The 14,767-nt window shown below is 36.8% G+C and overlaps 1 protein-coding gene across 6 annotated transcripts in view; it reads right to left on the reverse strand.

The window, feature by feature from the left end:
- The window catches only part of TBC1D19 (TBC1 domain family member 19), a 155,379-nt gene extending 140,828 nt beyond the window's left edge, over window positions 1-14,551 (reverse strand). For 3 of the 6 annotated variants that reach the window (XM_059067738.2, XM_067036318.1, XM_059067737.2), the window contains exon 1: window positions 14,230-14,448. In XM_059067738.2, the coding sequence (XP_058923721.1) occupies window positions 14,230-14,328 (99 nt within the window). In that variant the 5' untranslated portion in view covers window positions 14,329-14,448. Of the gene's footprint in view, window positions 1-14,229 lie in introns of all 6 variants that reach the window. The other 3 variants (XM_067036317.1, XM_059067735.2, XM_067036319.1) reach the window with 3 other exon arrangements.
- Between the last annotated feature and the right edge of the window lie 216 nt (window positions 14,552-14,767).

The raw sequence follows: 14,767 nt of genomic DNA on the forward strand, positions 1-14,767 counted from the left end.
TTATGGAAGATCTATAAAGCTTAGACAGTTATGGCTGAAGAGTAGAGCATGAAGAACAGTGCCACCAAGCTTTGTAGGCCTAATCAAGGACTCTGTACATTTTTCCAAGGGCAATGAAAAGCATTGAGGGGTTTTTTAAAAAAGGAGTGATATTTCATTTGGACTTTTAACTCAGAATTCTATTTACTGTGTACTTAACTATGTGCCTGGCATATTATCTTGTTCAATCCTCACAAAATAGGCTTTATGTTTCCAAGTTGTATGTAGGAGCTGGTGGTCGATCAGGATCCCTATGTAGAAGCACTAGTAGAGCCAAACAAACAAACAAAAATCCAACTATCTGAAGACAGAAAAGAGTTGTTGAGAGAACAAGAACTAGGAAAACAGAAAGAGAAAAAATCTTGAGAGACGAACTGGCTTCTGTAGCAACATTTCCCCTGGGATCATTATTCTGAGCATGAACAGAAGGCTGAGAATCAGGACAAACCCAGTACAAAGCCTGGTGGAGGGCTATCAAGGTTGGACAGAGAAATAAGCAGAGGTGTGGCATAGACTTGGAGATCTTAAGCACACGGCCAGTTTTCTCAAGAAACTTTTTGAATACTAGAACTTGTGGGGTAGAAGGTTATAAACCTAAGCATGAAAGCTGTGAAAAAGTTTTTTAGCAGTCTGACAAGAAAAAGGTTAGAGTCTGGGACCCAAAGGGAAAAGTACCCTTAGAGTATATCAAATTCTTAGCTGAAAACTTGTGAGAGCCAGGAAAGAACCAGAAGAAAATTGAGCCTGGAAGTAAAACTCAGCCTCAACCCAGCACACTCCCTAACTGGATTAACGGAATCAGTCACAAGACTATCTGCCCAGTGGAGGGGAGAGTGAACCCTCAAGAAAGGAGGCATTACAGTTTTTTGGACACAATGTCTGGCAACAAATAAAAGTTACTAGGCACGCCAGCAGACAAAATCAGATGAATAAAAGATAAGAGAAAATAACACCATAGACAGAGATCCACATATGATCCAGATTTTGGTGTTAACTGACGAAGACTTTAAAACAATTGAGTTATATTTTTTTAAAAGAGAAAAACTGGACAAAGTAGATGAAAAGCAGGTAATTTTACCTGAGAACTGTAATCAATAAAATAGAACCATTTGGAAATTTCAGAATTGAAAAATACACTAAGTGTAAATAAGAATTCATTAGATGGATTTACCAAGAGATATAAAATAGCATAAAACAGGATTGGTGAATTGAAAGAAGGTCAAAAGAAAATTTCCAAACTGAAACACAGAGGAAAAAAATAATGTAAAGTAAAGAAAAAGAGTACTAGAGATAAGTAAGACTCAGTGAAAAATCTAATAGATGTACAAATTGGAGTCTCAGAAAGAAAGGAGAGAAAAATGTGGCAGAACAAATATTCAGATAATGACCAAGAATTTTTCAAAACTGAAGAAAGATATCAAACCCAGATTTAAGAAGCCCCACAAACTCAAACCAGAATAAATTAAATGATAATAATAATAATAATAATGATGCAAACAACAATAATAACACACCAAGGCACATCTTAACAAGACTGCTGAAAATCAAAGATAGAAAATGTTAAAACAGCCAGGGTGAGGGTGAGGGACATACATACATTCAGTGGATAACAAAAAGCCTGATGGCTGACTTTACAACAGAAAACAAAGAGGCCAGAAGGCAATGAAATGTCTCAACAGGCTGACAAAAAAATTACTGACAACTTTGAAATTTATGCACAGAAAAAAAAATCCTTCAAAAATAAAGATGAAATAAAGACATCATCAGACAAGTAAAACTGAGCAGCTTGTCACCCAGAAACTTGCACTGAAACAAATACTAAAAAGAGTTGTTATAGCAGAAGAAAAATAATCCCAGGGTAAATATAGAAAAGTAGGAGGGAATAATGAGAACCAAAAAGGATAAAAATTGGTTTAAAATGAGTAAATATTACTTTTTTTCTTTCTTAAGATAGACTTAACTTTCCCATTCAGGCAGTTCAGCTACAAATCAGAAACAATCAGAATCGAGGTCAGAGGATTTCAACTACTTTCTGAAAAAAATCACATAATGAATGCACTGATGCTGGCAATACCATTAAAAATACTAAAATGGAAAACAAAAAAAAAACAAAAAGAACCCCCAGCAAATATGACTAAATACTTATGCTACAAAAGAATAATAGCAATGTCTTGTGGAATTTAAAATAAAATGCATAACAAAAATAACACAAAGGAAAAGAGGTGTAAATAAGTAAAGTGTTCTAAGTTCTAGCATTACATTACAGGGAAATAGTAAAAAAAAAAAAAAATTAGTTTATTCAAGACTACAATTAATCAAGAATAAATGCTGTAACCTCTAGGGTAGCTAACATAAATAACAGTAAAATAATGTGTAACTATCACATTAATGGAGACAAAAATAGAACAACAAAATTATTTGAATAAAATCTGAATAATCCAAAAGAATACAAGAAGGGGCTTCCCTGGTGGCGCAGTGGTTGAGAGTCCGCCTGCCGATTCAGGGGACACGGGCTCGTGCCCCGGTCCGGGAAGATCCTACATGCCACAGAGGGGCTGAGCCCGTGAGCCATGGCCACTGGGCCTGTGCGTCCAGAGCCTGTGCTCCGCAATGGGAGAGGCCACAACAGTGAGAGGCCCGCGTGCCGCAAAAAAAAAAAAAAAAAAGTTGTTGTGGCTATACTAACATCGACAAAACAGACTTTAAGGCAAGAATCTTATTAGAGATAAAGAAGGACATTTCATAAAGATTAAGGGGTTAATCCACCAGGAAGCTATCACAATATAAAGCTATATACAACCAATGAAATAGACTTAAAATTTAAAAAATTTAAAAATTTAGAGAATTAAAAGAAATAGACAAATATACAAGCATGATGGGAGATTTAAACATATTTCTTTGAATAGCTGGTAACAAACAGAAAAAAATTCAATAAGATTATAGAAAAGCTGAACAGCATAACTGACACCTGGACTTCAGTGACATATATAGCCAACCTGACCCAACAGTGACAGATACACGTTATTTACAAGTGCACGTGGAGCACGCAGCAAAATTGACTACATACTAGATTGTAAAGCAAGCCTCAACAAATTTTAAAATATTTAATCAGTCAGAGAATGTTCTCTGACAACACTGACATTAAGTTGGAAATTAATAACATTGACATGATACTATACATAGAAAATCCTAAAGATGCCACCAGAAAACAAGAGCTCATCAATGAACAGAATAAAGTTGAAGGATACAAAATTAATATACAGAAATCTATTGCATTTCTGTACACTAACAACAAACAATCAGAAAGGGAAATTAAGGAAACATTTACCATCACATCAAAACCAATAAAATACCTCAGAATAAACCTACCTAAGAAAGTAAAAGACCTATACTCAGAAAACTGCTAGACATTGATGAAAGAAACTGAAGACAACACAAACAGATGGAAAGATACACCATGCTCTTGAACTGGAAGAATCAATATTTTCAAAATAACCATACTACCCAAGGCAATCTACAGATTCAGTGCAATCCCTATCAAAATACCAATGGCATTTTTCACAGAACTAGAACAAATAATTTTAAAATTTGTATGGAAATACAAAAGACCCCAAATAGCCAAGAAAATCTTGAGAAAAAGAACAGAGCTGAGGAATCATGCTCCCTGACTTCATACTACAAAGCTAGAGTAATGAAAACAGTATGGTATTGGCACAAAAACAGACACATATATCAATGCAACATAATAGAGAGCCCAGAAATAAACCCACACACTTAAGGTCAATTAATCTGCAACAAAGGAGGCAAGAATATACAACAGAGAAAAAAACAGTCTCTACAGTAAGTGGTACTGGGAAACCTGGACAGCTACATGTAAAAAACCAAATTTGAAAATTCTGTAACACCATATACAAAAATAAACTCAAAATGAATTAAAGACCTAAATGTAAGACCAGATACTATAAAACTCCTAGAGAAAAATATAAGCAGAACACTCTTTGACATAAATCACAGCAATAATTTGTTGGATCCATCTCCTAAAGCATAGGAAATAAAAGCAAATAAACAAATGCAGTCTAATTAAACTTAAAAGCTTTGGCACAGCAAAGAAAACCATTGACAAAGCAAAAAGACAACCTACTGAATGGGAGAAAATATTTGCAAACGATATGTCTGATAAGGGATTAATATGAAACATATATAAACAACTCATACAACTCAATATAAAAAAACACTATCTGATTAAAAAATGGGCAGAAGAACTGAATAGACATTTTTTGAAAGAGGAAATGCAGATGGCCGAAAGGCACATGAAAAGATGCCCAACATTGTTAATCATCAGGGAAATGCACATCGAAAGCTCATACCTGTCAGAATAGTTATCATGAAGAAGAACACAAGTTACAAATGTTGGCGAGGATGTGGAGAAAAGGGAACTCTCCTACACTGTTAGTGGGAATGTAAATTGGTATAGCCACTATGGAAAACAGTATGGCAGTTTCTCAAAAAACTAAAAATAGAACTACCATATGATCCAGCAATTGCACTCCTGGGTACATATCCAAATAAACCAAAAACACTAATTCAAAAAGATACTTGCACCTCAATGTTCATAGCAGCATTATTTATAATTGCCAAGATATGGAAGCCACCTAAGTGTTCATCATTAGATGAACGGATAAAGAAGATGGGAGATTATATATATATATATATATATATATATATATATATATACACACATATATATACACATATACACACACACATATATATGCATGCAATGGAATACTACTCAGCCATAAAAAGAACAAACTTTTGCCATTTGCAGCAACATCAATGGATTGGAGGTCATTATGCTAAGTGAAATAGGTCATACAGAAAGACAAAGGCTATATGATATCACTTATATGTGGAATCTAAAAAATTTTTAAACTAGTGAATAAACAAAAAAGAAGCATACTCACAGATATAGAGAAAAAACTAGTCATTACCAGTGGGGAGAGGGAAGGGGGGAGCAATATAGGAGTAGGGAATTAAGAGGTACAAACTATTAGGTATACAATAAGCTACAAGGATATATTGTACCACATGGTGAATATAGCCAATATTTTTTTAACATCTTTATTGGAGTATAACTGTTTTACAATGGTGTGTTAGTTTCTGCTTTACAACAAAGTGAATCAGTTATACATATACATATGTTCCCATATCTCTTCCCTCTTGTGTCTCCCTCCCTCCCACCCTCCCTATCCCACCCCTCTAGGTGGTCACAAAGCACAGAGCTGTTCTCCCTGTGCTATGCAACTGCTTCCCACTAGCTATCTATTTTACATTTGGTAGTGTATATATGTCCAAGCCACTCTCTCACTTCGTCACAGCTTACCCTTCTCCCTCCCCATATCCTCAAGTCCATGCTCTAGTAGGTCTGTTTTATTCCCATCCTACCACTAATCTCTTCATGACATTTTTTTTTCTTAGATTCCATATATATGTGTTAGCATATGGTATTTGTTTTTCTCCTTCTGACTTACTTCACTCTGTATGACAGACTCCAGGTCTATCCACCTCATTACAAATAACTCAGTTTCATTTCTTTTAATGGCTGAGTAATATTCCATTGTATATATGTGCCACATCTTCTTTATCCATTCATCTGTTGATGGACCCTTAGGTTGCTTCCATGTCCTGGCTATTGTAAATAGAGCTGCAATGAACATTTTGGTACATGACTTCTTTTGAATTATGGTTTTCTCAGGGTATATGCCCAGTAGTGGGATTGTGGGGTCGTATGGTAGTTCTATTTGTATTTTTTTAAGGAACCTCCATACTGTTCTCCATAGTGGCTGTATCAATTTACATTCCCACCAGCAGTGCAAGAGTATTCCCTTTTCTCCACACCCTCTCCAGCATTGATTGTTTCTAGAGTTTTTGATGATGGCCATTCTGACCGGTGTCAGATGATATCTCATTGTAGTTTTGATTTGCATTTCTCTAATGATTAATGATGTTGAGCATTCTTTCATGTGTTTGTTGGCAATCTGTATATCTTCTTTGGAGAAATGTCTATTTAGTTATTCTGCCCATTTTTGGATTGGTCAATATTTTATAATAACTATAAGTGGAGTACAACTTTTAAAATTTGTGAATCACTATATTGTACACCTATAACATATAATATTGTACAGCAACTATATTTCAAAAAAAAGTACAAAAAAAAGAAAATATTAATTGCTTGGAAATTAAGCAATATACTTCAGGATAGCCCTTGGGTCAAATTTTTTAAATGACAAAAAAAAATTAGGAAATGTTTTATACAAAAGGATAGTAAAAATATAACTTATTAAAACTGTGGAATGCAGTTAAAGTAGTGCTTAGGGGAAAAATCATAGCCTTAAGTGCATATTTTAGAAAAGAAAAAAGTCTTGAAATCCATGATCTAAGTTTCCATCTCAAGAAACTAAAAAAAGAACAGCATATCAATCCCAAAGAAAATAGGAGAAAATTAATAATAAAGATGTGATCCAAAATTAAGAGAAAATTGAAAAGCCAAAACTGGTTCTTTGATGAGAGCAATTAAATAGATAAACACCTAGCAAAACCGTTCAAAGACACACATGCACACAAATTTTCATAATCAGAAACTGTGACAGACTTTTCAGACATTAAAAATAAATAAAAGTTTATTATAGACAACTTTAAGCCAATTATTTATATCATTTAAATGAACAAATTCTTTGAAAAACACAATTTATCAAAGCTGACAATAGAAGGAATAGAAAATCTGAATACTCCTATATCTATTAAAAACTGAATCTGTTCTTTAAAATCTTTCCAACACAATGCTGAAGCAGAACAAAACTGGAGGACTGACAACTTCAACTTATTATAAAGCTACTAAAATCAAGACAATGTGGTAATGTTAAAAAAATAGACAAGTAGATCAATGGAACAGAATAGAGACTCAGAAATACCAACACAAATATAGTCAACTGATCTTTGAAAAAAAAGCAAAGGCAATTCAATGGAGTACAGACAGTCTTTTCAACAAATTGTACTGGAACAACTGGACATCCACATGCAAAAAAAAAAAAAGGATCATAAATGTAAAACCCAGATCCAAAAGACTTCTAAAAGATAATATAGGATAAAATCTAAGTGACCTTGGGTTTGGTGATTAATTCTTAGACATAACACCAAAAGCATGATCCATAAAAGAAAAAAACTGATAAGTTGGACTTCATTAAAATTAAAAACTTCTGGGCTTCCCTGGTGGCGCAGTGGTTGAGAATCCGCCTGCCGATGCAGGGGACATGGGTTCGTGCCCCGGTCCGGGAAGATCCCACATGCCGCGGAGCGGCTGGGCCCGCGAGCCATGGCCGCTGAGCCTGCGCGTCCGGAGCCTGTGCTATGCAACAGGAGAGGCCACGACAGTGAGAGGCCCGCCTACCACGAAAAAAAAAAAAAAAAATTAAAAACTTCTCTGAGAAAGATACTGCTAAGAGAATGAAAAGACTGGCCACAAATTGGGAGAAGATATTTGCAAAGCACATATCTGAAAATGACTTGTACCCAAAACATAAAACAGACTCCTAAAACTCAACAATAAGAACACCCAATTAAAAATGGGCAAAAGACCTGAAGGGACTCCTCGCCAAAGAAGACATACAGATGGCAAATAAACATATGAAAAGATATTCAATATCATATGTCACTAGGGAATTGCAAATTAAAACAACAGTGAGATATCATAACACACCTATTAGAATGGCCAAAATCTAAAACACTGATAATGCCAAATGCTGGTGAGAAAGTAGAGCAACAGGAACTCTCAATCAGTGCTGGTGGGAATGCAAAAATGGTATAGCCACAATGGAAGACAAGTTGTCAGTTTTTACCAAATTTTTACCATACAAGCCAGAAATCATGCTTCTTGATATTTACCCAAATTAGCTGAAAACTTATGTCAACACAAAAATCTACCCAGGAATGTTTATACCAGTTTTATTCATAACTGCCAATCTTGGAAGCAACCAAGATGTCCTTCAACAGATAGTGAAGGTATAAACAAACTGATACATCCCCACAATATAATATTATTCAGAAAAAAAAGCTATCAAGAAACAAAAAGACATACAGTAACATAATGGACATTGCCAAGTGAAAGAAGTCAATTTGAAGAAGCTACATACTGCTATGATTACAACTACAGGACATTCTCAAAGGCAAAACTATAGAGACAGTAAAAAAACCAAGTGGTTGCCAGGGGCTTGGAAGGAGGGAGGGATGCGTAGGTGGAGCACAGGGGATTTTTTTAGGACTGTAAAACTATTCTGTAAGATACTGGAATAGTAGGTACATGGTATTATACATTTGTCAATACCCATAGACCTGTATAACACAAACAGTGAACCCTGATGAAAACTGTGGACTTTAATAATAATGTATCAATATCAATTGGTCCACCAATAATAACATATGTACCACACTAATGCAAGATGCTAATAATAAGGGAAACAGTATATAAGGAAAGGGGATGTATGGGAACTCTGTACCTTTTTCTGTAAGCCTAAACCATTTTAGGCTTTCTATTTTTCTGTAAGCCTAAAACCATTCTAAAAAATAAAGTCTACTAATTAAAGACAAAACACAACAAAATAAAAAAACCTTCTCAAAAGAAAATCTGAGACACAGGCTTCAATGGAGAATTCTTCCAAACATTTAAGAAAGAAATAACACAGTCTCATAACATTTTTGTATCAAATAGAAAAGAAAAAAGGGGCGAACACTTCTCTACCACTTTATCAGGCCAGTATAACCTTGATATAAAACTTGTCAAAGACATTACAAGACAGGATAATTACAGACCAGTCTTTCTCACTGACATAGATTCAACCCTTCAGCACTTACTACTGGACTTCTGCTAATGCATAGGAGGTGGACAGCCAGAATAAGATACATCACTCCCACCCTAACAATGAGAAAAAGTGGTATAATCTACAAAATCATAACTTTTGAACTCACCATAAAACTGAAGTTTTAAGACGATCAAGTGAACTAAATTCCAAAGAGTAACAAGCCCCTCTAAAGACAGATGGGACTCCAAACTATTTCATATTTGGCAAAGCACAGGAGGAAAAGGAGGTTACTGAAGAATTCAGCTAAAATTGTTAACTGTTATTGATTAGATGTGGGCTAGCATGTCAGTTGAGAAACACTGGGAACTCAAAACCCAAGGGGAATTCACACTCACTTGCATGCTCTTTTCCATAGGTCTCCATCAGGACGGAGAGCAGGAACTGCAGAGAGCCCCCTCTGTGGCACAGGTGTGCAAGAATGATAGGCTACCACTACAAAACAACCATGTAACCATGCCACCTTACCCAAACTCTCCTCTCATTTGAGGAAGAGGCCTTAAACCTCTGAGGGAGGCAATAATTTGTTGCTTCTGGGGGTGAGATAGATACAAAAACTCTCTTCCTCATGGAAACGTAAGAAAACTCTCACGGGCTCCAAATCCTGTACCAGTACATAGCAGAGGTAAGCCAGAACTAGGAAGAGGCAGGAATCTCTTTCACCCATTATTTGCCACAAGGCAAAGTTTGGCTGCCAAAAGCAGAAGAGAAAGGAACATTGTTAAAGACCCACTCCCAAGGCACCTGGACTGAGACAGGACCAGGAGGACAGAAAATGCCTGTATCTACCATGAGCTTAGGACTAAGTAACAAACAACAGACTACTGCAGAGGAAGGGATCAGAGCATGGAGAGAGACCTCCCTCTGTGGCACAGGCAAACGAGACAAATGAAAACTGAGGATATAGGCACTGAGAAAAACCCTCCAGTACCCCAGGGCTATTTCTAAGCACAAAGTTACAGCAGCCCACTGAATTTGAAGCTTGTGGTACACTGAAGCTAATGATAGTAATAACAAAACTCAAGCCTAGCTTGGCTCCTGACTATTCTGACTGAAGCCTCCATACTCAGTAAAGATATATAACACTTGAAGAAAATTGTCAATATACTTGACCTAATTGACATGTATAGTACAGTAACAGCAGAATGCTCATGCTTTCCAAGGGCATGTGGAACATTCAACAAGATAACCTGAATGGCCTCACACAGGTTTTAAAAATTAAATTTTTTATTAAAAAATGTTCCCACAAAGAAAACTCCAGCCCCCAATAACGTTATTGGGAATTCTACCAAACATTTAAGGAGGAAATAATATCAATTCTATACAAATTCTTCCAGAAAACAGGAGAGAAGGGAACACTTATCAACTCAATTTAAGAGATCAGCATTACCTGATATCAAATCTAGACAAAGATGTTAAAGTAAAACTATAAACCAATATCCTTTATAAAAATACTCACAAAATCTTCAACAAAGTATTAGCAAATTGAATCAAGAAATATATAAGGACAATGCATTATAGCCAAGTAGAATTTATCTTAGGAATGCAAAATTGGTTCAACAATCAAAACCAATTAGTATTATTCACCATATCAACATATATAAAAAATCACATGAGCATCTCTCCAGATACAAGAAAAGTATTTAACAAAATTCAACATCAATTAGTAATAAAACACTCAGAAAACCAGGAATAGAAGAGAGCTTCTTCAACCTAACAAAAAGCATCTATACAACATTGCACTGGTGTCACTAGACAGTGTAACAAGGCAAGAAAAAGAACTAAAAGGCACACATTGGAAAGGAAGAAGTAAAACATCTTTATTCACAAATGACACATATACTTGGAAAATACTAAGCAATCTACAAAAACGGTACTATAACTAACAAGTAAGTTTAGTAAGTCCCCAGGATACATGGTAAATATACAAATATCAATCTTATTTCTGTATACTAACAAGTAATTGGAAACTGAAATGAGAAAAAAAGTCAGCATGTTAATAGTATCAAAAAAACATGAAATACTTGGGGAAAATCTTAATAAAATATGTGCAATATTTGTGTACTTAACTATAAAACAGTGATGAGAGAAAATGCAGATACAAATAAATGGAGACACAAAGCATGTTCATTGGCCAGAAAATTCAATATTGTGAAGATGTCAAGTCTCCCCAAATTGATCTCTACATTCAACATAACCCCAATACAAATCCCAGTAAGTTTTTTGTAGTAATTTACAAGATGGTTCTAAAATTCATATGGCAAAGCAAAGTACCTAGAGTAGTCAAAACAATTTTGAAAAAGAGAAACAAAGTTAGATGACTAATTACCTGATTTCAAGACTTATTATACAGTTATAAAAATCAAAATAGTGTGGTATTAGGATAATAATAGACAAATAGATCAATGGAACAGAATAGAGTCAGAAATATTCGCGCATGCATGCGTGTGCACGTGTGTGTGTACTAAATCAATTTTCAGCAAAGGTGCCAAGAAAATTAGTGGAGAAAGGATAGATGTGTCAACAAATAAGTACTAGAAACAGGTATGGTATTGGACATACACATGCAAACAACAACAACAACAAAAAGCTTTACATTACATCATATACAAAAATTAACTTAAAATGGATTCTAGATCTAAATGTGCAAGCTAAAACTAACAAAACTTCTAGAACAAAACATAGGAGAAGCTTTTCTTCTTTTTTTTAAAACGTGTGGAATTTATCGTTTTCTGGTTTTCCCTCCTGACATGATACCATTTATTTATTTATTTATTTATTTAACATCTTTATTGGAGTATAATTGCTTTACAATGGTGTGTTAGTTTCTGCTTTATAACAAAGTGAATCAGTTATACATATACATATGTTCCCATATCTCTTCCCTCTTGAGTCTCCCTCCCTCCCACCCTCCCTATCCCACCCCTCTAGGTGGTGACAAAGCACTGAGCTGATCTCCCTGAGCTATGCGGCTGCTTCCCATTAGCTCTCTGTTTTACATTTGACAGTGTATATATGTCAGTGCCACTCACTCACTTCCTCACAGCTTACCCTTCCCCCTCCCCATATCCTCAAGTCCTTTCTCTAGTCATTCTGTGTCTTTATTCCTGTCTTGCCCCTAGGTTCTTCATGACCTTCTTTTTTTATTTTTCTTAGATTCCATATATATGTGTTAGCATAGGGTACTTGTTTTTCTCTTTCTGACTTACTTCACTCTGTATGACAGACTCTAGGTCCAACCACCTCACTACAAATAACTCAATTTCGTTTCTTTTTATGGTTGAGTAATATTCCATTGTGTATATGTGCCACATCTTCTTTATCCATTAATCTGTTGATGGACACTTAGGCTGCTTCCATGTCCTGACTATTGTAAATAGAGCTGCAATGAACATTTTGGTACATGACTCTTTTTGAATTATGGTTTTCTTAGGGTATATGCCCAGTAGTGGGATTGCTGGTTGTATGGTAGTTCTATTTTTAGTTTTTTAAGGAATCTGCATACTGTGGAGAAACTTTTTGAGACCTTGGGGGAGGCAAAGATTCTTAGGTAGGGCACAAAAAGCACAAATCATGAAAGAAATTGATAAAAATATATGTCTTCAAAATTCTAAATTTCTGCTCTTTGAAAGACCCAGTTAAGAAAATGAAAAAATAAACCGCAGACTGGGAGAAAGTATTTGCAAGCTGCATATCCGATAAGGGACTTATGTCATATATAAAGAATCCTTACAATTCAACAATATGAGAACAAACACAATTTTTTTAATAGGCAAAAGATTTGAACAGACTACTTCACCAAAGGAGATATCAACATTTGATAAGATGCTCAATATCTTTAGTCATTTGGCAAATGCAGCTAAAGCCACAATGGGATATCATTATGCTCCTACTAGAGGAGTGTAATTATAAATAAAAATTAATTAATTAGAAACTGACATCAAGCACTAGCAAGGATGCAGAACAATCCTCATAACTGCTCGTGGAAATGCAAAATAATACAGCCACTTTGGAAACGTTTGGCAGATTCTTATAGACATACACTTACCATATAACTCAGCAATTCCACTCCTAGGTATTTATCCAAGAGAAAAGAAAACTAAAAAACAAAACAAAACAAAAGGGCTTCCCTGGTGGCGCAGTGTTTGAGAATCTGCCTGCTAATGCAGGGGACACGGGTTCGAGCCCTGGTCTGGGGGGATCCCACATGCCCCGGAGCAACTGGGCCCGTGAGCCACAACTACTGAGCCTGCGCGTCTGCAGCCTGTGCTCCGCAACAAGAGAGGCCGCGACAGTGAGAGGCCCGCACACCGCGATGAAGGGTGGCCCCCGCTTGCCACAACTAGAGAAAGCCCTCGCACAGAAACAAAGACCCAACACAGCAAAAATAAATAAATTAATTAATAAACTCCTAACCCCAATATCTTCTTAAAAAACAAAAAACAAAACAAAAAACCTATACCAGAAAGCATGTATTGGCTTTACTCATAATCTCTATAAACAGAAACAACCCATAGCTCAGCCACAAATGCCCAGCAACCAACGAATGGATAAACAAATCGTAGTACATCCAAACAATGAAATATTACTCAACAATAAAAAAAGGAACAGAACTACTGAAATACCAACAACACGAATGAATTTCAAAAGCATTATGCAAAATGAGAGAAACCAGGCACAAAATTTTAAATACTGTATGATTCCATTTATCACATTCACAAAAAAAGGGAAAGATCTCCTGATCAATCTCTGCATCCAAAGAACTTAGCATATTAGAAAATACTCGATAAACGCTCAGTGGACGGTTAGACGGGTAAACGCTCAGTGGACGGTTAGACGGGCAATCATTTCAGGGAGGGTAGAGTGCAAGAGGGTGATAAATAGACGCGAAAGCCAAAATGTACCTGGGGGCGCAAACCCACCTACAGGATGGAAAAAGTGAAGGAAGGTATAGTCCAACCTACCTCCACTGACGCCAGCAGCTTAAAAAATTAGACCCTGTAAAGGACTACAATATGAATGAATAGCCTCAGCAGTTCTCTGGCCTGAAGAAAGGCGTGATGTGCCCCACCTTTCTTTAAAAAAAAAAAATCTATTACCCTCACGCCCGAGGCTGAGCAAGTGGAGCTCTCACCTAGAAGGGAGGTTTTTCCCTGCCCAGGAGCGGAGTTGGAGAGACCCGAGGCGGCCTTCGGCTTAGGTCAGCGGCGTGCAGAAGGAGCCGAAGCACCGCCACGGCCCCGCTGGTCTCCACCCCTTCCCACTCAGCCTCACTTACCCAGGCCTGCCGTTCCAACTGAGCGTACAAAGTGGAGCCCTTGAGCTTTTGGACTATCTGGGCAATAATGAGAGCGAGATCCGACTCCTCCTGCAACATTTCCCCTGTCCTTGCCCGCCAAGCAGCGGGGGCAGGCCGCTAGCGGGGAGAGAACCGGCAACGTACGAGGTCCCACTCAGGGCCAGTGACACTTCTCGGGGACCTTATTACGCAGGGACTCCTCCAGCGGGCGTTACCAGGCAACTGCCGGGCCTTGTGTCCGTTCCTCTCTGGTCCCCCCCACGCCTGAAGGTTCCAGCACCTGCGTTCCGCTGGCAGAAAACGACCTGCGGCGTTGGGGGAGGGTAGTAGCTTTTCATTCCATTGTTCCTGCTTGGTCTGTTGTTGAAAGGCAAGAAGAGGAGCTCTTTCCTCTAGTGCCACAGCGCCTCTGATGCACCAGGGGAAATCAGAAAGTTGTGTATTTTGTGTTTTATTATAAAGGAAAATATTGTAAAGGAAAATAATAATCTTCCAATCTCTACAGAAACAGGGCAGT

Source organism: Kogia breviceps, chromosome 6 (assembly GCF_026419965.1).
Source record: "Kogia breviceps isolate mKogBre1 chromosome 6, mKogBre1 haplotype 1, whole genome shotgun sequence".
In the NCBI taxonomy this organism is placed as follows: domain Eukaryota; kingdom Metazoa; phylum Chordata; class Mammalia; order Artiodactyla; family Physeteridae; genus Kogia; species Kogia breviceps.